At 35.4% G+C, this 24543-nt stretch overlaps 1 protein-coding gene across 1 annotated transcript; it reads left to right on the top strand.

Moving 5' to 3' along the window:
* Positions 1 to 1986: 1986 nt before the first annotated feature.
* LOC136037122 (uncharacterized) lies at positions 1987 to 23171 on the top strand. Its single transcript, XM_065719607.1, has 5 exons — positions 1987 to 2115; positions 8592 to 8797; positions 11475 to 11722; positions 20080 to 20336; positions 22621 to 23171. The coding sequence occupies exons 1-5, from the start codon at positions 2058 to 2060 to the stop codon at positions 23103 to 23105; spliced, it is 1254 nt and encodes a 417-aa protein (XP_065575679.1). The 5' UTR covers positions 1987 to 2057; the 3' UTR covers positions 23106 to 23171.
* The last annotated feature ends 1372 nt before the right edge of the window (positions 23172 to 24543 follow it).

Below are 24543 nucleotides of genomic sequence, written 5' to 3'. Positions count from 1 at the left end.
CTTATAACTACGCTGAACAAAAGGGCTATCTCAAAATTTTGATTGGATGTGTTTGGGAAATAATTGGTGCGAGGGGCTCTGGTTGCCCTCCAATCTATTTTGACTATTAAGAAGGGCACTAGCCTTCTCAATTTCCAAACAAATGAGCTCTTTTTGAAGTTTCTAAGACAGCTCCTTCGATACGAAGGGCCCTGGTCTAAAACCAAATTGTACCCGCATCGCTTTTAATTAGTAATATCAAGGACACCACATCTTATGGAAAAAAAAAAAGTAAAGGAGGCCCTAGAGAGTCAACCATTTTGATTAAAAGTTTCCATCAGTTGATTGATATGTGTCTTGGGTTAGCTTAAATTGAGGTTTGAGAAGGGTCGATTGAAAGTGGTTTGAAGCACACGGTCAATCATTTTGATCAAGAGCTTCCGTCAATCGATTGACTCAAGTATGATTAACCGTATGGGAACCCGTTTGACGCTCGAGTCAAGCGCTGACAATGCTTGATAGAAAGTTTAAATTACTCAATCATTTTAATCCAAAACAGTGTCTTGGGTTAGCTTAAGTCGTGATTGAAGGGTTGATCGAAGGTTGCTTGAAGCTCACATTAATCGATTGATATGTGCTTAAATCCACCATCAGTTAACTAACCGTCAAAGGGAATCTACAAATTTACATAATTAGTAAATTGGCTCGGTCTAAGTAATATCTATCTATCTATCTACTCTTTTTAAGCGATCAATTGCGTGTTTATGTGTTTAGATGACTCAGGGGCGTCGACCCTACTCTTCTTTGTGATAATTTATGTTCGTTTTAAATTTGAATTTATTATTTATTGCAACCTTTGTTCCTTTTTGGGTTTGACTTATTTATTAGTGGTGATTTGGGTTCGCTTTAAACTTGAATTATTATTTGACTCTGTTTTTCCTTTGCTTATGCCGTCCTAGCCGAATGGTTAGCGCTTCAGACTTGAATTCCTGAGGTGAGGAGTTCGAGTCCTGATGTTGCTGGTTATTTTGTTTGGGATAGGGTTAATTGCATGATTCCGCAAGCTCAGCCGGAGTCGACCCAGCTCTAAATAGATACCTGGAGAAACCTGAGGAAGAAACGGGAGGCGTCAGATGATTTGCCCCAACCACGCATTGCACTCCAGGCCGAAGACATCGAATGAGGAGATCGGTACCTGCGCAACACAGACCATTAGTCAGCATACAAAAAAAATTGTTTTTTAAATTTGTTTTGCTCGTCTTCGGTTTAATGAAGCTCTTTACTTTTCTTTAAGCTTTTTTTGCAAGAAAAAGTTTTCTTAAATTAACTTTTGTTCATTTTTAATTGACAGTTTTTATTGATGAATAAAAGGAATATTTGTAAAGCTTTTTTTGGTTATACTCCTTGAGAACCAAGATTTTGACCTGTAAATTTACATCTTTATTACGATTGACGTTGCACATAATTCCTTTCGATCTATTTTACACAAAGTTTCTTTTGGTCTAGCTCAACATTTCTTTCAACATTTCCTGAAAATTTCAATTCACTACCCTTAGCTGCTCCTGAGATATTGGAGATAGGCCCTTCCAACAACCCGGATGCACACAGTGTCTTTTGATTTAGCTCAACATCCCCAACAATATGCCCTGAAAGTTCGATCGTAATACTCTTATTTGTTTCCGAGATGTTGCACATGCACCCTTTTGACAAACTGGATACGCAAAGTATATTTGAATTCTGTTTCTAGTTTGATTCAAACTTATTGAATCAAACTGGCTTTAATTCATGAATTGGACTAGAAGGATCACTTAAACCGTCCTAAATTTCTTGTTCAAACAAAAAACCAAAAGCAAACAATTTGAAGTCAAATATTTTAAAGAGTATAGCCACAAGTGAACTTCAAACTTTTTACTATCTTCATTTATGCTCCATAAACAAATCATAAAGGAAACAGATGCTTTAAATAAACACTCACAGGTTGTTCATTTCCAATTGATAAAACAGGACTATTTAATCAGCCCGAATTATCTATTTTGAATATTGATTGGTGTTTTACCGTTGGAAAAACACTTCTCATAATGTATAAAATAGTGTTTTTTGTTGTTTGTATAATATATTGTGTTTCTTCTGTGCCAAGTAAGAATTTTGTCATTTTTCTTTGCGTGGCAGACAATGCCAACACTACATTTACTTGAAGAATACCATCCAAATCAGAGCACTGAAGTGACTCGAGCACTTGAGGGTTCTCAAATCCGTTTTCCCTTTAAGTTAGAATATCATTAGCGACCTTCAACGATTTGTATAATGGGCAGAAAATGGATATTTTGAGTTGTGATAAACATCAAGAACTAATTTTCTTATCCCCCCCCCCTACACTGCCTTTTTGTAGATATAAGGAATTAATGCAAATGAATGTGTCAGGTCATCTCAGTGGCTTTAGGCTTTGGAAGATAAGAATTGGACGCAAGATTACTTGCGCCCTGTCCCGCTAAATTTTCCCACAGCATTCAGAGAACCGACAAGTCAATCAAGGCCATAGCGGTCTATCATGGAAGATATAAATGGTCTGAAGCCCCCTCTCCCTACATTGGACAAGCAATTAAAAATCATAGCTAATACCCCCACAACAACAAAGAGTACGTCCTATAAGGTTGGTTTAAAGGACTCTAAATATCTAAAAAAAATATTAAATATAACTTGATATACTGCTACAGGTGAGGAAAATCTTCAATAGTGCAAAATTTTCGCAAAACAGGGTTAGTTTAACCTGAACCTATAATACATAAACGTCATTATTGCTATTTGTCAGGCAGGCAAAGGTGATGAACACCAAAAATCAAATAGTTCGTGGTAAGGAACTGTAGTAAGGAGCAACCCGGCTCAATAGTAACGAAACCCTAAAAAACGGAAATTCGATACTAAGAGATACATCAAAAGAGTCAGATTTTTATGCTGATTTTAAATATATAGGTTTGACCAAATTTAGTCTTTGTAATCAAAAGTTACGAGCCTGAGAAAATTTGCCTTATTTTGGAAAGTAAGGAGAAACACCCCCTAAAAGTCATGGAATCTTAGGGAAAATCACACCATCACATTTAGCGTATCAGAAAACCCTACTGTATAAGTTTCAAGCTCATATCTACAAAAATATGGAACTTCGTATTTTTTGCCAGAAGACCGATCACGGGTGCGTGTTTATTTGTTTTTTGTTTTCCCCAGGGGTCATCATATCGACCCAGTTGTCCTAGAATGTCGCAAAATGGCTCATTCTAACGGAAATGAAAAGTTCTAGTGCCCTTTTCAAGTGACCAAAAAAATTGGAGGGCACCTAGGCCCCCTCCCACGCTCATTTTTTTCCCAAAGTCAACGGATCAAAATTTTGAGATAGCCATTTTGTTCATCATAGTCGAAAACCATAATAAATATGTCTTTGGGATGACTTACTCCCCCCCACAGTCCTCAGGGAAGGGGCTGCAAGTTACAAACTTTGACCAGTGTTTACATACAGTAATGGTTATTGGGAAGTGTACAGACGTTTTTCAGGGGGATTATTTTGGTTTGGGGGGCGGGGTTTAGGGGAAGGGGCTATGTGGGAGGATCTTTCCTTGGAGGAATATTTCATGGGGGAAGATATTCAATGAAGGGAGCGCAGGATTTTCTAGCATTATTATTAAAAAAAAACAATGAACAGAGATTACTACGCATATGAGGGGTTCATCTCCTCCTAAAAACCTCGCTCTTTACGCTAAAGTATTTTTAGTAATTTCAACTATTTATTTTACGGCCTTTCTGATTCAGGGCCCGTTCTTAAAGAGTTGGGACAAAATTTAAGCTTTAGTGTAAAGAGTGAGGTATTAACGAGGGGATAAACCCCCTCATACATAATAAAAATATAAGAATATAAAAGTTCCTTACGTAAGTTAATTACGTATATTTTTTACTAATAAAAAGTTCTAGTTGCCTTTTCAAGTAACTAAAAAATTGGAGGGCAACTAGGCCTCCTCCCCTACCCCTTTTTCTCAAAATCGTCTGATCAAAACTAAGAGAAAGCTATTTAGCTAAAAAAAAGAATTAATATGCAAATTTCCTTTTAAAAAATTATGTGCGGAGAGCCAAAATCAAACATGTATTAATTCAAAAACGTTCAGAAATTAAATATAAAAACTAGTTTTTTTTTAACTGAAAGTAAGGAGCGACATTAAAACTTAAAACGAACAGAAATTGCTCCGTGTATGAAAGGAGCTGTTCCCTTCTCAACGTCCCGCTCTTTAAACTAAATTTTTTCACTGTTTAATAAAGTAGAATTGAGAGAAAGAGTCAAACTTTAGCGTAAAGAGCGAGGTGTTGAGGAGGGGACAACCCATTTCATACACGGAGTAATTTCTGTTCGTTTTAAGTTTTAATGTCGCTCCTTACTTTCAGTTAAGAAACTCGTTTTTTTATTTAATTTTAAAAAAGAACCGTATTATTTCATTTTATTCTTGGTTCTTTTCAAATTTTACTTCGGAAGGTGAGGGGGGATGGATTTTAGAAAATTCTCGAGAGTTTAGATTACTGTCACTTCCCATTAGAACGAGGGCTGGCAGCTCCAGCTCCACACATTCAAGCTTGCTGCGCCTCTTTCGACCCACGATCATGCAAGGACTATTTTGAGAATGGTTCTAAACAATGAACATTTGCAGAATGACTAAAAAAAGATGGCTGCATGACTTATCATAATGAAAACCTGTTAAGCACACTCTAAAAATATAATGTTTGCTTTCCATTAGAGTTCGTATTTCAGGCTTCACGAAGCTTTCGATTACAAATCAAAGGCTAATATTGCAATATAAAAGTTCAAATCAAGCTAGACTATTTTATTAGTGTATAAATTTTCCTCAACGGCTCTCCTTTTAAACCACCCTTCGTTCAAATTCACAATAAATATAATTAATACGGCTTGATGTAAAATATTGCTTCTAGTTATATACAAAAATTCTAGGTCAATTAAAAAATGAACAGAAATTTATTAAGAAAATTATCCAAAAAATAGAGACTGAATCTATAGCTTAAGATTAGTATTAATGAGCAATTAGAATATGTAAGACTAAAAGCGAATAGCAATTGCTATGAAATAAGATACACAACTTAAGACAAACAGAATTAACAAACAACAATGAATTCAAACATCAGGTAAACAGAAACTACTAAGAATATATGCAGTGTTGCTAAGCCTCTAAAAATAAACGTGTCATTTACACTTTACTGGTAACTGAAAAAATCACTTCAATTTCAAATTTTATTGAACTAATAGATTTTTCAATAAATTAGAAAGAAACAAATCTGGAAGGAGGAAAAGAGTGACTAAACTAAAGTTAACTTTATTTCTTAAAATTCTTTTTCTAAAAGGAAGTTTTCAAAGGAAAATAAAAACAGTTACAACCGGAAACGAGTAGTAATAACCGTCATAATATAACAAAAAACTTAAAGTGACAATAATTGCTAAATGAAGCCCAAAAGCGAACAGAAATTAAGTGCGTAATTTTCATTATTTTAATTAAATAATTATAACCATTTATTTTACTGCTAAAAATTAATGGCTAAGTCTTAAAATAAGCGAAAATTAAAATGAATAATGAAGCCAAACTTAAATTGAACAGATATAATTACAAATAAGAGTAAGGCTACCGCCTCCCTAAACTTTAAAGGCCAGGGTATGACTTGCACTTTACTGAAAACAATTTGTAGTTAAACCAGTGAGTTGCGTAAATATTCTGGTGTGTTGTGTAAGTTGATGTCAGAACATCAACAACAGCAAATAGTACCACAGGGATATTCATGCAACACAAGTAATTTCAACCGCAAATAAGATTCAGCTATATCCCGTCAAAAAGTGATTGGAGGGTAACCAGCCCACCCCTTAAATCCTTTTCCCCCAAATGGATCCGATCGAAACTCTGATATAGTAATTTTGTTAAAAATAGTCCAAAGATCATATAGCAAAAAAAAATATAAAGCACTGCACAAAACGAAATTTTTCAAAGAAAAGTAGAGTCATTTTAAACTGAAGACCAGCACAAATTAAATCTATAATATTTCAAAGTCAAAGTGACCAGACATTACTATTAAATAATGAATGACATCCAAAACGAAAAGAAATTAAAATCAACGACCGTAGCAAACATACCAAACTGAATACCTGACTACCTGTCGTATGTTTGTTCGCTATGATTGTTTATTTAATTTCTGTTGTTTTTTGGGTTTTATTTATTCTAATAATAAATTCTGGTCGTTTTGAGTTTGAGTTATTATATGTTTTTATTTCTATTGATCTCAAGTTAAACAAGAAGAAAATTATGTAAAACGACTGAACTCTCAAATATTAAAGAGAAATATCAGCTTATAGAAAATGAGTTACACAACTGTGGGTGACGGGAAAGTTGTTAGGTGAAAAACGAGGATTTTATCAGCCAGTAGCAAAATATGAAAAAACAAGCAAATATTTCGACCAGGACCTCCGCCAAGTCCTCCTCAGTGCTAAAAAAAAAAAATAAGAAAGAGGAAAAAGAAAAAAAAGACCTTTACTTTTGCTTGAAAAGTCTCTTTTTCGGAAGGTTTTTTTTAAATTAATTCTAATTAAAAGCGCGTGTGTTTCAAGTGCAATCAGGTTTAAATATAGTTGAAAAAACAAATCTTAAATAGCTTCAAAATTTTGTTACTTTTGTTTTCTCAGAGGTACTTATCAATTGGAAACTTTTGAGGGGGCTCATTCAAATGGAAATCAGAAGTTCTTCTGCCCCTTTTGAGAGTCAGAAGTAATCGGAGGGCAACTAGACCCCCCCCCCACGCCAAATTTTCCCCAAATACATTTGATCAAAATTTTTGTATAGCCATTTTCTACAAAGGTCATTTTGTTTGGCTTCTGCCCTCTCCTTAACTGTAAGAGTCTAAAACCTACTGCGTCGTTGGTGTTTTACTGAAAACTATAGATAGATAGATAGATAGATAAGTGTATTTCAAAAGCCTAAGGGCCATATACACACAAAAATATAAATAAATGACAAACAAGCAAGAAAATTAAACAACAGTACAAATTACAAGCACGCACAGAAACAGAATACAGCGCGAAAATACCTAATCTAACGACGAAATAAGTTAATCATATAAACTTTTCTTCTTACTAAGGATTAACGGACTTTTCCCCTTTATTAATAATATTTTCACTCTTAACAACCTATTCTAAAAATATTGCCAAGGACCCCCACGCTTATTTGGTCGTCCCATAAATCTTCCGCTTTCCCGATTAAAAGAGAGAGAAAAAAAAAAAGAAGAGAAAAAGAAATTCTTATGTTTTGTATCGTATATCGGGAAAGAGAGAGCACTTCCAATCTTGATGGGAAAAAGTTGACTCTCAACTAGGATTCAACGGAGGAAATTTAGTGTAATTCTATTCCGGGAACGTGGCGAGAAGAAAGAATTTGCTTAGGAAATTCTCCAGATCTAGGCCTCAAATTATTTAGACTCGCTGTCTTTGTGTCTTATAATAATAATTCATATTGTGTCTTATAATAATAATTAATAATAAATTATTCTAGAAAAAAACTATATGCGTCTTGAACAGTCTTGGAAAGGACTAATAAAATAAACTCAATGTTTAATATATAATGATATTAATTGTTGAAAGTTCATCAGTTCAAGATTATATTTTACTGTAATTTTTATGTTTATTTTCGATGATGTAAGAAGTACAAAAGAAATTACTTGTAAAATAATACGTTTTCAGCAAAGCATAAATTACGTAGGTTAGAGTAGGTTTTAGGCTTTTACAGTCAGGGAAGGGGGCAGTAGCCAAAATCTTGTCTGTAGTGATTTTTGTTCGATTTAAGCTTGATTTACATATTTTTTTTTTTGATTTCATAAGTTTTACTCATGTTAAGATTTAGCTTTTATTTACCTTAGTACCAGATGCATGTCTCTTCGCTATAATGGTTTGTTTAGTTTCTGTTCGTTTTGGATTTCATTCATTTCTCAATAGTTCTTTTTGTTCTTGAGTTGCATCTTCAATCTAAGTTTTATTCTTCTTTTGATTCATTTTTATTCATTTATACTAATTTAACTTTACGTGATTTATTTAAACGTACCAGTTGTACGTTTGTTTTCTATGATTGTTTATTTAATTTCTGTTTGCTTTTGGGTTTTATTTATCTTTTAATAGTAACTTCTGGTCGTTCTGACCTTGAGTTACTTTATGTTTCTATTTCTGCAGATCTCCAGTTAAATATGACTTTTACTTTTGTTTGAAAAACCTCTGTTTCGCGAATGTTTTTTTTTTAATTAATTCTAATTAAAAGCCCATATGTTTCAATAGTCATTCTCAAAGAATTGGAACAAAAAGTCAAACTTTTGCGTAAATAGTGGGGCATTGAGAACGGGCAGCTCCCTTCTTTAACAGAATAGTTTCTGTTTGTTTTAAGTTTCAATGTTGATGCTTGCTTTCAATTGAAAAAAAATTGTTTTTTTATTTAGTTTCTGATCTCTTTTTCTGATCTACTTTTGAATATAAGAGACACTAAGCTAAGACCGGCTTATCCTGCTTTATCCTCTTACCCCTATTTTACAATTCTGTCATTTAGTTTCAGAACCAAAAGCAAGCTGCATCATCAACTTAGACAGCAGTCAACGCCCCAGTCCATCACCACTATTCTTTAGAAATGTACCTGGGTTGCCCTTTGCTGTACCAAGATGGACTAATGACGTACGAGCCCTTCCAGTTAATGCTGATGATAGTCTTGTTCTACTCTGCTCGGGTAGCAAATTCAGTAACTACGATACAGACCAGGTGATTATTTATTGCATTGAGTTATATAAAGTAAAAAAAAAAAAGGTAAAAAAAGGGTAAAGGATACGGCATTAGACTTTACAGTCCGTACCGGCGATGCTGATCTCCGTTTCTTGGCCCTTCAGCCAGGAAGTGCAATGGGGGGTTGGGGGTCAGCCAACCTGTGCTTTCGCACACCCTTCCTGTATATAAAGTAAGACCTATTTCATAAATTTGATTGACTCGATTCACACAGTTATGATCTTACTGAAGCTCATTTGTACTTTAAAAATCAGTTCAACCAAACTGAGTACTCTGGAATTGGCTTAATAACGTTTTTTTTTTTCCTCTTGTGGCAATCATTTGGTGATAGCAACAATCAAATAAACAAAATAATAACTGGAAGTAAATCAATCATAGATTTTGAAGACTTCAAAAGTTTTGATGGTCAACATTTTAAAGTGATACATTCAGAAGTTTAGAATTAGGAGTTTCACAAACTCATATCCTAGGATTAGATAATATGAACTTAGGCGATACAGAATTTGTTTATTCAGGTAGAAACAATGGAGTACACAGTTAAGGATCAAACCAAATGATGAATAAGGGATTCCCAAGGTCATGCTTAGACTGGAAAGGTGTTACTTATAGAGTTATATGTGATCACTTCATGACTAAAAAAAGTACGTATCAATCATGGTGGTATACGTTCCTGTGGAACCGACTGAGGGAGACGGTAGTGACTAGCTCAAAGTATTTTTATAACCATGTTGGTAAAATAGGGATTGTTAGTAACTTAGCTTTAAAAATTGGTCATAGGGGAGGAAATTAGCAACGGTAACAGACAGCAACAATTTTATAGGCACTAAAATCCAGTTATTACCAATACAGTTTTTGGTCATAAAATGACCCATAAGTTAACATGACTATTTTGTTGCAATCGCAGACTATCAGGACCAGTACAAGGTACTTTACAAGACGGAAGTAATTAACATTAAAATTAAAGATCCTTATCTAGTAGTGTCTAGAATAAACTTAAAATTGAAGTTTAGGAAGGGTAGTTATGATCCATTTGACTATGGAAAAAATGGATGATATAATTTAGAAAATTGTTTCTGAAATAGCCGACGATATCGGCGAAAAGCTACAAATAGTTCCAGTATCTTCGTGATTAGTGAAGTAAATCAAGTCGTGACGAAAATAGGAAAAAATCTTAAAATGAAGATGAAAATAAACAGGGCTACAGTCAGTACAAGGAAAAGATATTTGCCCGTATAGAACTAGGCGTCTTCAGCGCTAAATATTGAGGGAATTAAGGGGAAAATATAAACTAATCAATAAAAAGTAAAATTAAAATGAAAAAAATATGAAATTAGAAGCATAAGAATAAAGAAGAAATAAACTAATATTTTTGTATGCAATTAATACTGCTGTGGTTGAGCGCCACAGAATATTTCTATAAACAATTACAAGTGACTTCGGTGAACTCATAGAAGGAAAAAGATCTTTGTTTCGCCGAAGTTAGAATTGCAACTAGGAACACTAGCAAAAACATTTTAACCTTGGTAGCAGAAAGAGAGGGTTTGTACAAAAAGGGGTTTTCTAGTGACATAGTTTATCAGAACACGAGGAAAATAGGGGAAGTAGGTGGACATTAAAGTTTGAGTCTATCAGTTGTCAAATGGAGCCCATGGACAAAATTGCAGAGGTTCAAAAAGATACAGCAAGATTGCATAGCATTAAGGTATTGAATCGGCATTTTAAGACTTTGAGAGGGTATATTCACTCTGGACTTGTCCCATTTCAAAATAGAAAAGATTCCTCGGTTAATGATAAGGAAAATACTGAAAACAGATAGGCAGAGCGTTTTCAGACTATTTTAAACGGTGATGATGTAGGAAATAATTTACAAAAGAGTAAATAGCTTTTCGATACTTAAGCAGCGAAGAAAGATTTATTTTTCGGAGAGGAGTCAGAGACAGCAATAAAAGAATTGAAAAATAATAAAGCATTAGGTGTTGATAACGTGGCAAACAAGTTTCTGAAATAGGGGGGAGGGTATGAAATTAGAGATAAATTACTCAAAATTATGAACATGATTTTTAAAAAGAGCAAGTATCTGGTGATTTTCGGAAAGCTTTCATTAAATCCCTTTATAAGAGAATTGAGGTGAGTGCGTATGGTGACTATAGATTAACGATTTATTTAGGAAACTAATAACTTGGAATGGTGAGCTTATTAGACAAAGAAATTATATGGATAAGATTTTAAAAGACGAACAGCGTAGTTTTGGGAAAGCGAAAGGACACCCACTTCAATGTGTAACGTCTTAAAACTAAATTTGGTGAGCTCCTATATTTGGTGAAATCTACAAAAAAAATCTAGTATGTGCATTATGGAGACCAATCTCAACCCCAAGATCACTGTGACCATAGGTAACCCTTAATCTTCCAGATGCTTCTGCTTTGTTTCCCCCCCCCCTCTGAGGAAAGCACTGGCCTTTGGAGTCCGTCAACCACTATAGGACTTACCAATCGATAAACCATTTTTTACTTGCTCAGAATTCATTTAAAACAACCCTTGGATCAAAGTTGACGTCCCGTAATGGTACACTCTTTACTAAGTTGCAGCTACTGATAGAGTCGATGTTGGGTCGTGTTATTTATTTATTTTAGATCAAAATATTTTTCTTGTCCAGGTAATAGCCACTTGCGTGAGTGGAACAAAGTTTTCGGTAAATGGCGAAGAAGTATCATTTTCGTCTCTCTCTTGCGACAGTACAGTCAGGGATGTTGCAGTTAGAACTGGTGGCATCTGTGAGGGTGGTCTCCTTGAGGCAGTTGTTGCATTTGAATCAAATTATGGAAATTTACCAAACTTAGAGTCAAATCAAAGAGTGATGATTACAATCTGTCACGATAGCTCAATAGCTGGAACATTTTATGAGTGAGTATTAACCATTCTTTTGCAAATAAAATCATAACTTTTTTATTAGCATACCCACCTTAATTTTCATATAGGATGACATATTTAACAGGATAAAGCACACAGCGTCATAAGAGTCAGGAACAGCATGATCATTTGGGGAGACGAATCGCTGTCTTATCCTTGTTTCATAGCATAGTATGAAAGCCTTATGAAAAAGACCTTACACAAAAATTGCCCCCCCCCCTCCTTCACTCATGGTTGTTGATACCACGTTCTTGCTTTGCAAGATGCTCTGGTTTGGAAGATGTAATATAATAATAATGTCAGCAGTGCAAGGGGATTCAGTTTATGCCAGGCTAATGGCTAATATGAATCCTTCCTAGAGTGAATTTAACATGTGCCCTTGGCGGATAAAAAATATTTTTTAAGCACTTGAATGACGCCCGATCTTGAGCTAATTGTGAATTTGCGCAAAAAAAAAAGCATGTACGACCATAATTTCTATAGGAACCTTATATGTCCCCAGGGTATAACTTACAAACCTAGCCCTGAGAGCTGTAGGGGGAGGGGGTTATCTTCCTCAAATAAATAATTCCCGGACCCTTCAGCTACTCGACGTAGATAATTTCGAAGACCACACTGCCTTTCCATGACGAAAGTAAAACAGTTCAAAATAGGGATGAAACCTTTTTATTGACAGTGAATAGATATAAAATTATTTAACTGGATATTTCGAACACATATACAGTGTTCATCATCAGCAGTAAATTTTAATGCTGATGATGAACACTGTATATGTGTTCGAAATATCCCGTTAAATAATCTTATATCTATTCACTGTCAATAAAAAGGTTTCATCCCTATTTTGAACTGTTTTACTTCCTTCAGCTAGGACGAACAAAATTACTATCTCCAAATATTGATTGGAAATGTTAACCGAAATGATGAGCGTGGAGGGGAGGGGGTGGCAGGTTGCTCTCAAATGACTTTCACTATTAAAAAGGGCACAATAACTTCTAAATTCAAACGAAATGAGCTCCACCTGAAATTTATTCGACCACCCACCCAGATATGTTTGGTTAAAAAAGGGGTGGTCGGGGAGATGGGGGCTAAATGCCCTCCATCACTTTTGACTCTTAAAAAGGAACTAGAACATCCAATTTTCAACCAAATGAGCCTCTTCTAAAGTTAAACAACCATCCCTTTCACAAAAACCTTAAATGGCCCAGCGGCGGAACTTGAGTGACCGATTTGCAATATAGCCCGATGTATTAGCTCCTCTATAATTCAATCAAATAAAAAACACAACCTTTTCAACTGAATTACTGTGCATACGAGAAGGGTTGCTCCTCCTCAACATCTCACTCTTTACGCTAATTTTTTTTAGTACTTTAAAAAAAAGCTAGTTATTGTTCTAATTAAAAGAACATAGTCTTTCAAGAGTCATTCTTAAGGAATTGGGATAGAATTCAAACTTTAGCGTAAAGAGCGAGGTGCTGAGGAGCAGCAGCCCCCCTGGTATACGCAGTAATTTCTGTTCGTTTTAAGTTTTAATTTTTCTCTTTACTTTCAGTTGAAAACACTTGTTTTTTTTATGTGATTTATGATCTGTTTTTAAATAATGCCAGGAAATCTGGCTACATCTCCATGGAAAAATCCCCCCTCCTGACCGATTTATTCTCAAGGCCAGTGGTTCTCAAATTGAGGTACGCGTATCACTTGGGGGCATGCGAAATTTTTAGGGGGCACGAGGTCAACAAAAAAAAAATCTTTAACTCTAGGACTGGCAATTTTAATTATATTTTAGCTACAATTTACATAGTACCGGTAACTGAGAAGAGGTACCTAAAATATTTAGCGGGTAAAATGGGGTGCAGTGTCTAAAAAGTTTGAGAACCACTGCTCTAGACAATTCAATCCTGGTGAAAATTGACCCTGGACACTTCCCTTAACATCTCAACGGGTAAAATTGAATCGACAAAGAGAAAGTAAGACACAAGAAGAACCTCGTATATTTCGCCAGTGGAAAATTTTTCCCTAAGAATTCACCCCCTAAAAACTTCCCTCCCCACAAAGAAATGTCCCCGTGGAATATCCCACCTTCAGAAAATTCACCCTCCCTCACCCGAAAATGTATGCATAATTCCCAAAAGCAAATACTGCAAGTCAACAATGGGCAAATTTTGTAAGTTAAAGACCTTCCCCCAGGGGCTGTGAGGGGTAATGAAATCTCCAAAAGTATATTTATTCAGCCTTTCAACTATGCTGAACAAAACGTGTATCTCAAAATTTTGCTCGAATGATTTTGAGAAATAAGAGCCGTGGGAGGGCTCCTATTTGCCCTCCAGCTTTTTTGGATGCTTAAAAATAACACTAGAACTTTTAATTTCCGTTCGAATGAGCCCTTTCCCGATATTATGGGGCCACTGGGTCAATACATTCACCCCTGGGGAAAAAAGAAAAAACAAACAAGTAAACACACATCTATAATCTTTCTTCAGGCAAAAAATACAAAATTCCACATTTTTGCAGATAGGAGCTTGAAACCTCTACAGTAGGATTCTCTTATACGCTGAATCTGATGGAGTGATTTTCATTAAGGTTCCATTACTTTTAGGGAGTACTTCCCCCTTTTTCCGAAAATCAAGTAAATTTTCTCAGGCTCGTACCCTTTGATGGATAAGACTAAACTTAATGAAAACTATTTGGAATCAACATAAAATCCAATTCTTTAGATATATCTATTGGTATCAAAATTTCGTCGCTTAGAGTTTTGGTTGCTATTGAGCCTTCAGCCTTTTACAGATAGGGAAGACTTTCCCTTGACATTCCCTGAACTTAATTAAACACCATAAGCCATCCCAAGGTGGCTTATGGCCACCTTGGGATGGCCAAGGATGGATTCAGATACGCCCTTCTGAAAGCCAAGATGCGTTTAGGATATTTTGATTGATTATTCTTACTGTTAATTGCACTTTAGATATGGCAGATATACCCTTTTGATAACCTGGATGCTTATAGTGTCTTTCAATTCAGTTTATCATCCCCTCAGTGTTCCCATAAGGTTCAAGCACTGTTCAACATGCCCAAAAAGTTTCAACTTAATGTTCTCAGCCGTTCTTGAGATATTGCTGATTCACTCTTTGCCTGCACATATTGTGTTTCTATTTTGTTCAACAGCCCCTAACATTTCCTGAAAGTAATCATAAGTAAATGTAGGATCAGTGTTAAGTAGTCGCAGTCACAGTCGCAATCAGTTGCATTTGCGGTCACAGTAGTAGTAATAGTAGTGGCCTTGCAAGTATCAAGTTAGTACCCTTACATATCCTAAGATATTGCCGATACACCTTTTTAAAAATTTAGGTACATATAGTGTCTTTTGATTTAGCTCAACATACCTATCAATCTCCGTAATTTCACCTCAATACACTTAATCTTTTTGATCATACCCAGGATCAAACATTCCCCTTTCCCAATGATAAATCCTGCATGTTAAAAATGAACAAACTGTATAACTTACAATGCTTGTCCTGGGGAAAGGGGGCATGGCATCTCGGAGGCATGTTAGAGCTAAAAACTATTCTGAAAAAAAAAAGGCTTTTTAAGATTTCTATCAATGTAAAGGGGGAATCTAAACGGACAAGAAGAAGGAGGTGGGTGGTTGCCGTGCACTCCTTTTTCAACTCCTCTCTCAACATGATTGAGCTCACTGAATGAGCTCCTTTTGAAATTCATACGAACACCCCTTCCATAAAAAAACCTGTATATTTACAATGGGCATCTTACATAACTTAAAACCCCCTGTCCCAGGGACTGTGGGGGATTTTGTCAACCCCTGAGTTACAGTTACTTCACTTTTGACTATACTGGACGAAATGGCTATCTCAAAACTGTAATCGGATGCATTTATCATCCCCTCAGTGTTCTCATAAGGTTCACGCACTGTTCAACATGCCCAAAAAGTTTCAACTTAATGTTCTCAGCCGTTCTTGAGACATTGCTGATTCACTCTTTGCCTGCACATATTGTGTTTCTATTTTGTTCAACAGCCCCTTACATTTCCTGAAAGTAATCACAAGTAAAGGTAGGATCAGTGTTAAGCAGTCGCAGTCTCAGTCGCAATTTGTCACTGTCACAGTCGCAATCAGTTGCATTTGCGGTCACAGTAGTAGTAATAATAGTGGCCTTGCAAGTTTCAAGTTAGTACCCTTACATATCCTAAGATATTGCCGATACGCCTTTTTAATAATTTAGATACATATAGTGTCGTTTGATTTAGCTCAACATACCTATCAATCTCCGTAATATCACCTCAATACCCTTAATCTTTTTGATCATACCCAGGATCAAACATTCCCCTTTCCCAATGATAAATCCTGCATGTTAAAAATGAACAAACTGTATAATTTACAATGCTTGTCCTGGGGAAAGGGGGCATGGCATCTCCGAGGTATGTTAGAGCTAAAAACTATTCTGAAAAAAAAAGGCTTTTTAAGATTTCTATCAATGTAAAGGGGGAATCTAAACGGGCCAGAAGAAGGGGGTGGGTGGTTGCCGTGCACTCCTTTTCAACTCCTCTCTCAACATGATTGAGCTCACTGAATGAGCTCCTTTTGAAATTCATACGAACACCCCTTCCATAAAAAAACCTGTATATTTACAATGGGCATCTTACATAACTTAAAACCCCCTGTCCCAGGGACTGTGGGGGATTTTGTCAACCCCTGAGTTACAGTTACTTCACTTTTGACTATTCTGGACGAAATGGCTATCTCAAAACTGTAATCGGATGCATTTATCATCCCCTCAGTGTTCTCATAAGGTTCACGCACTGTTCAACATGCCCAAAAAGTTTCAACTTAATGTTCTCAGCCGTTCTTGAGACATTGCTGATTCACTCTTTGCCTGCACATATTGTGTTTCTATTTTGTTCAACAGCCCCTTACATTTCCTGAAAGTAATCACAAGTAAAGGTAGGATCAGTGTTAAGCAGTCGCAGTCACAGTCGCAATCAGTTGCATTTGCGGTCACAGTAGTAGTAATAATAGTGGCCTTGCAAGTTTCGAGTTAGTACCCTTACATATCCTAAGATATTGCCGATACGCCTTTTTAATAATTTAGATACATATAGTGTCGTTTGATTTAGCTCAACATACCTATCAATCTCCGTAATATCACCTCAATACCCTTAATCTTTTTGATCATACCCAGGACCAAACATTCCCCTTTCCCAATGATAAATCCTGCATGTTAAAAATGAACAAACTGTATAATTTACAATGCTTGTCCTGAGGAAAGGGGGCATGGCATCTCGGAGGTATGTTAGAGCTAAAAACTATTCTGAAAAAAAAGGCTTTTTAAGATTTCTATCAATGTAAAGGGGGAATCTAAACGGGCCAGAAGAAGGGGGTGGGTGGTTGCCGTGCACTCCTTTTCAACTCCTCTCTCAACATGATTGAGCTCACTGAATGAGCTCCTTTTGAAATTCATACGAACACCCCTTCCATAAAAAAACCTGTATATTTACAATGGGCATCTTACATAGCTTAAAACCCCCTGTCCCAGGGACTGTGGGGGATTTTGTCAACCCCTGAGTTACAGTTACTTCACTTTTGACTATTCTGGACGAAATGGGTATCTCAAAACTGTAATCGGATGCATTTGGGAGAAAAGGGATGAAGGCTGGTAGCCCTAAGATCACTTTTGAATCTTAAAAAGAGCACTAGAACTTTTATTTTCCTATTGAATGAACCCCCTCCCCCTACAAAGTTTGTACAAACATTTGTTCTATAAAATTTTATATGCTCACAATGGACAACTAGTGTGACTTACAGCCCTTGCCTTGGGACCTGGAGGTGGATTGTCAACCATGGAGCCATAACTAAACAAGGAACTGGGGCTTTTGATTTTCAATTGAATAAGCCCCTTCCTAAGTTTATACGATTACCCCTCCCATAAAGATCTTAGATGTTTATAATGGGAAACTTGCATAATTTACAAGCCTTACCCCTGGGCTCTTGTGGGTTTTTGACCGTTGGATTATTTTAAACAAAATGGCTGTCTCAAAATTTTGATCGGATGCATTTGGGGAAAAGAGAGCGTAAAGGAGGTTAATTGCCCTTCGATCACTTATCAAACAGTTCGTGGTAACGAACTGTAGTAAGGAGCGACCCGGCTAAATAGTAACCGAAACTCTAAAAAACGAAATTTTGATACCAGTAGTTACATCAAAAGAATTTCCTTTTAATGCTGATTTTAAATATATAAATTTCATCAAGTTTAGTCTTACCCATTAAAAGTTACGAACCTGAGAAAATTTGCCTTATTTTAAAAAATAGGGGGAAACACCTCCTAAAAGTCATAGAATCTTGACGAAAATCATACCATCAGATTCAACATATCAGAGAACCCTATTGTAGAAATTTCAAGCTCCTATCTACAAAAATGTGGAATTTTGCATTTTTTGCCGGAAGACAGACCACGGATGCGTGTTTATTTGTTTGTTTGTTTTGCTTGTTTTTTTCCCAGGGGTGATCGTATCGGCCCAGTAGTCCTAGAACAGCACGAGAGGGCTCATTCTAACGGAAATTAAAAGTTCTAGTGCGCTTTTTAAGTGACCAAAAATTGGAGGGCACCTAGTCCCCCTCCCACGCACATTTTTTCACCAAAGTCACTGGATCAAAATTTTGAGATAGCCATTCTGTTCAGCTTAGTCGAAAATTCAATAACTATGTCTTTAAGGACGACTTCATTCCCCACCGTTCCCGGGGGAGGGGCTGCAAGTTACAAATTTTGACCATTGTTTACATACAGTAATGGTTATTATGAAGTGTGCAGACGTTTTCAGGGGGGGTTTTGCGTTGGGGTGGGTCGGGGGAGGGGGTTACATAGGAGGATCATTCCATGGAGGAATTTATCATGAGGGAAGAGAATTTCCATGAAGGGGTGCGGGATTTTCTAGTGTTACTTTAAAAACAATGAGAAAATAAATAAAACAATTTTATACACCTGGAAGTAACGAGCAGCATTAAAACTTGAAGCGAATGGAAAATATTGCGTATATAAGGGGGTTCGTCTCCTCCACAATACCTTGCTCTTTACGCTAAAGTGTTTTTAGTAATTTCAACTATTTATTCTACGGCCTTTGTGATTCAGAGGTCATTCTTAAAGAATTGGGACAAAATTGAAGCTCTAGTGTAAAGAGCGAGGTATTGATGAGGGGGCGGACCCCCTCAGATACGTAATAAAAATACACAAATATAGAAGTTCATTACGTAAGTTAATTTGTAAGTTACGTATATTTATTACCATCAAAAACGTTCGTTAAGAAAATAAAAATTCTAGATGCATTTTTAAGTAACCAACAACTGGAAGGAAGATAGACCTCCTCCCCCGCCCCTTTGTCTTATCAAAATCTTCAGATCAAAACTATGAGAAAGCTATTTACCAAAAAAAAATTAAAGTGCAAATTTCTGTTTAATTATTCATATGCGGTGAGCCAAAATCAAAACATGCATTAATTCAAAAACGTCCAGAAATTAAATAAAATAAACAAGTTTTTTTTAACTGCAAGTAAGGAGCGAGATTAAAACTTAAAACGAACAGAAATTGTTCCGTGTATGAAAGGGGTTGTCTCCTCCTCAACGCCTCGCTCTTTACGCTAAAGTCTTCATTGTTTGAAAAAGTAGAGTTGTGACAAAGAGTCAAACTTTAGCGTAAAGAGCGAGGCGTTGAGGAGGGGACAACCCCTTTCATATACGGAACAATTTCTGCTCGTTTTAAGTTTTAATGTCCCTCCTTACTTGCAGTTAAAAATACTTGTTTTTTTTTTATTTAATTGGATCTTATAAACGAAACCAGAATTCCCAATTTCCAATTGAATGGGTTCCTCGAAAGCTTATACGACCACCCCTTCCGTATGAAGTGTCTCTCGGAGCAAAATATAATAAATTGAAGCCTTATGAAGCCTGTGATGTATGGCGACAGCTCCTCTCTTATTGCAGAACTATTTTAGGTGTAACATAGAAGATTATTTTTATATGCTTACCTGTTAGGAAATGGAAGAATGAGGGATTCCCTACAAAAAGGATTTGTTCAAAGAACTCCGCGTAAAAAAACCGTGAAAATCAAGACACATTCTCGTGAACTGATTGCCGATATTTTAGAGACATCACCTAGAAATATTTTGAGCTGTATACTTTTGGTAGGACGACCGTCATTCAGGAAGGATCGAAGTATTGTCTTGCAAATAGCGAACTTGCATTTAACAAAAAAAAAAAAAAAAAAAAAAAAAAAAAAATAGGTGTTGATGGAGGGAAAAATACTGAATAGTTTTTGTTTTTTTTATTTTACTAATTGATGTATCATTATTTTAGGAAACACGTCTTAAATGGAGGTGGAGTCTTAGCAAAAGACAAAGATTCAAGTCGGCCATCTTTCAGAGAGGGTGATTTCTACCCACAATTTACAACAATGAGTGTTAACACAGCCTATACACAAAAACAGCAAGAAATAACAGTTGAAGACATTCTTGGGTCCTCAAGCCTAGCAGGAGATTACATTCGACCGGAAGATAATGTTTTCCTATCCAGAGGACACTTGGCCCCAGATGCAGACTTTTGCTGGTATCAGGGTCAGTCTAGATGATATATTTAGAATTGTCAATATATATATATATATATATATATATATATATATATATATATATATATATATATATATATATATATATATATATATATATATATATATATATATATATATATATATATATATATATATATATATATATATATATATATATATATATATATATATATATATATATATATATATATATATATATATATATATATATATATATATATATATGTATATATACATTCTTTACATTCTTAGGGGAACCTCGACAATTGTGTGTCGTAAGTAGGCAGTGGATATGGTCGTAATTATAATCTAGAATCTGGTGAGGGTTAAAGTTCTAATAAATCTGTTGAAATTAAAATGGTATAAAAATATTGATACAAAAAATAGTAAGGTATAAAAACCACCCCGTCATAAAAAATAAATAGAAAGTTTTTCACCATCTATAAGAAATATGATATTTTATGCACTCTTTTTGCCTTTGCATTTCTGACCACTATAGCGAGCGAGTTTTGAAAATTCCCATAAATATTTAAAGATCTAATCTTACAGGAAAAGAGCAAACAAATTGCATTCTCTGTCTATAAGTGTATTTTTGTCTTGAATTGTTTGTCGAGGCTTAAAATTCTGATTGATAGTACAATCTTTATTAAGTTAAATAAAAAAAAAAAAAACTAGTTTTGTTTAACTAAAAGTAAGGAGCGACATTAAAACTTAAAACGAACAGAAATTACTCCGTATATGAAAAGGACTTTTCCTACTCAACGCCCCGCACTTTACGCTATAGTTTTTTACTATTTTAAAAAGTAGAGTTAAGAGAAAGAGTCAAACTTTAGCGTAAAGAGGGGAGCGTTGAGTAGGAAAACCCCTTTACATATACGGAGCAATTTCTGTTCGTTTTAAGTTTTAATGTCGCTCCTTACTTTTAGTTAAAAAAAACTGTTTTTTTATTTAATCTAGGTATATGGCCAATAAAAAATTACAGATTAGTCTCACTGATTAAATTTTGGTTTAGAGTCGTCCAGTTACCAAGTGACAGTCTGCATAAGGCAGCTTATGAAGATTTACTCTCGCAGGGGAAAAAAGATCATGGCCACTAAAACTGAAAGACATTTTAGACAAAATGTTTTTTGTTGTTGTTTGGAATAGAGGTAGAGGACCAATGGACATAAATACAAATTGGGAGAAAGAGATTAAGATAGTACTAGAGAATTAAATGATCCAAAATTGACTGAGGAGATAAAAAAATCATAAACATTAAAGTTTTATAAGAAGGTTAAGGTGGTTTATGGGCAGGAGTTCTACCTTAACCTGAATTTACCAGCTAGATATTTGACGTTGTGGATGCAGCTGAGAGCTAACTGCCTGCCAATTAGTACAAGATTTAAAAGTTATTCTAAAGAAAGATGTTCCAATGTAGACAGATATACTTACCCGCTTTGCAGAGTTAAAGAGGATTATTTTATCCACTGCTTGAGCCGGTGCCAGGGGCTCTATACGATAAGGAAAGGGATATTTGGAAAAAAATGAGATGATGCTTACAAGTGTCATAAATAGTAGGTCACCTCAGTTTATTTATAGAACAGCAAGGTGTCGGGAAATTTTGTTAAATAAAAACAAAATCCAGTATAAAGTAAATGTAGTGTTTATTTATGTATTTTTCCAAGTATTAAGCGTTCTTTTTAATGACCGTGTTTTCAAGTATTAAGTACTTTTATTAGGTTAATTTAGTGTTTTATGATGATCGCTGATCAAAGTTTATGTTATTTGTGCCTTTCGTTTATGCTGTTTTATTGTGTTTATGGCCGTATATTTAGTCTTAAAATACACTTGTCTATCCATTGATGGATGTCAACATTCACCATTGAATGACCCAAATACATTTTTCTCCTTGGATTTAGTCAGCGTTGCCACTTAACTTTTTCATTTTTATGAAAGGTTAGATGGTGACAGGCGAGGCTAGGTTTTTAATCCGTTTCTGAAATTTATAACTTAATTTGATCCAACCTAACCTAACTTTAACCATCAACGCTTGCATAGGACTGAAAAAGCTCATTCACACAGCTAATTTAATCCAAGTAGAGAAAAAGGAATTGGATATTCACGGGTGAATGTTTACATTAATCAGGTTTCGGATAATTACAGTAACACCGGTATACATTAAAGTGCTTAATAAAACAATTTGATATTTTCGGTTTCTTAATAAGGAGGGTTTTTTCCGTTGGTTTTTCATAGCATTAACGCAATTTTATACTACAAATCTATAATTCTAGGTCAAGATGCAACTTATTGGTTTCTCAATGTTGCTCCACAATGGCAAGTATTTAATGGAGGCAACTGGGTTCAAATCGAAACTGAAGTTAGAGGCTATGCTATCGACCGTGACAGAGATGTTACAGTGTATACTGGAACCCACCAAATTGCTCAGCTGGCTGACGAAAATGATGCCGACAAGGATATTCATTTATATATTGATGCCGCTGAACCGCTTCTCCCTGTTCCAAGACTTTTCTGGAAAATTCTTCATGACGAAGTAGAAAACACAGCTGTTGCTTTTGTTGGAATCAACAATCCTCACCTCCAAGCAATACCAGATGATTATATTATTTGTAATAGTGTTTGTGATCAAATATCGTTTGTCACCTGGGATATAACAGACATTCTGAAAGGCTACACTTATTGTTGCACTACCCAAGAGCTTAAGAGTGCCATACCCCTTGTGCCCGAGCTTGGAAATGTTGGACTCCTGACAGGTTAAACTATGATTGTACAATTTGCTTTGTATTATTCCTACTAAACAGTGAATAAAATGGATCAAACTGAAGATTTGCTATTTATCAGATCAAGAAAAGCTTGTGTAGTTTAATTAACATATACTAAAGTGTTATTCCCCCCCCCCAAAAAAAAAAAAAATATTGCTTCACCTCTAGGTGCCCGAGACCCCAAACTTGTTGGTGCCTTGTTAGTCATACTGAATTTCATCATTTTAATAAAGATTGTACTGTCAATCAGAATATTAAGTCTTGACAAACAATCAAGACAAAAATACACTTATTTTGACAGAGAACGCATTTTATTTGCTCTTTTCCTGTAAGATTAGATCTTTAAATATTTATGGGTTTTTCATAATCGGGCTACTTCAGATATCTTGATGCAATTAAGAATGTTTTAATTGGTCTAAACAAGTTAAATACTTAATAGCTATCAACTAAGTTTAACTATAAAACTTTTTTTTAACTTTTACTCAGAAAAAAAGCAGTTAGTCACCTTTCAAAAGCTGACCTTTTTTTTAAATGGAGAATTCATTGGCTGGAACACCAGAGAGACGATGTTTCCCCATACGGCTAAAATTTCATGTTTCCTTTTAAAAAGTGATGAAGTTGTTCCTGAACATGGGATTGATTTCCAGTAGTTTACCATATCTTCCTTTTCTTGTTGCGAAAGTCTGGCTATAACTTATTTTTTATTAATTATTTCGGGTTTTAAGTAAAATTAAGTAGACTTATCAATTGCATAAGCAACATTACCAAATTTTAGCATCGTTACTAGCTTTTTTGTCTTTTTAGCAATTAGTGGATTCGTATTATTGGTTTTATTTGTCAAACTAGCTGTTGGGGTGGCGCTTTGTGCCACCCCAACACCTAGTTGGTGGGGCGCTTCGCGCCCCCCAAGCCCCCCCCGCGCGCGTAAGTCGTTACGCGCCATATTAGTTACGCGCCATTGTAGTTGTGTCCCTGTGTCCCACCTGTGAATAGATATATATATATATATATATATATATATATATATATATATATATATATATATATATATATATATATATATATATATGTTTTTAACTACGTAAAACATGCGAATATACAACATTCTTCGCTGTCCCATTGTCTGTGCATATAAATAGATTGCCAGGTTTACTGACTCTTGAACATGCAAAATATAATTGTCCATGGGAAAAACAATCCGTATTCAGATCTATACCTCATTATTCCAATGATGTGTCCCTGTGTCCCGGTCGTCATTTATATTCCCCGTGTCCCGGTCGTTATTTGTGTCCCGGTATCCCAGTTTGTAATTTCTCTTTGAGTGTCCCGGTCGTCATTTATATTCCCTGTGTCCCGGTCGTCATTTGTGTCCCAGTCTGTAATTTCTATTCGAACAATCCCTGTGTCCCGGTCGTCATTTATATATCCCGCCTG

This window comes from Artemia franciscana, chromosome 16 (genome assembly GCF_032884065.1).
Source record: "Artemia franciscana chromosome 16, ASM3288406v1, whole genome shotgun sequence".
Taxonomy (NCBI): Eukaryota; Metazoa; Arthropoda; class Branchiopoda; order Anostraca; family Artemiidae; genus Artemia; species Artemia franciscana.
This window is presented reverse-complemented; position numbering and strand designations above follow the sequence as displayed.

Excerpts from the sequence above, each read along its gene's own strand:
- LOC136037122 (XM_065719607.1), top strand. The coding sequence starts at position 2,058 with ATGTATAAAATAGTGTTTTTTGTTGTTTGTATAATATATTGTGTTTCT. Across the intron at positions 2,116-8,591 it reads TTGTGTTTCTTCTGTGCCAA|TTTCAGAACCAAAAGCAAGC; the intron begins GTAAGAATTTTG and ends TCTGTCATTTAG. Across the intron at positions 20,337-22,620 it reads AGACTTTTGCTGGTATCAGG|GTCAAGATGCAACTTATTGG; the intron begins GTCAGTCTAGAT and ends CTATAATTCTAG.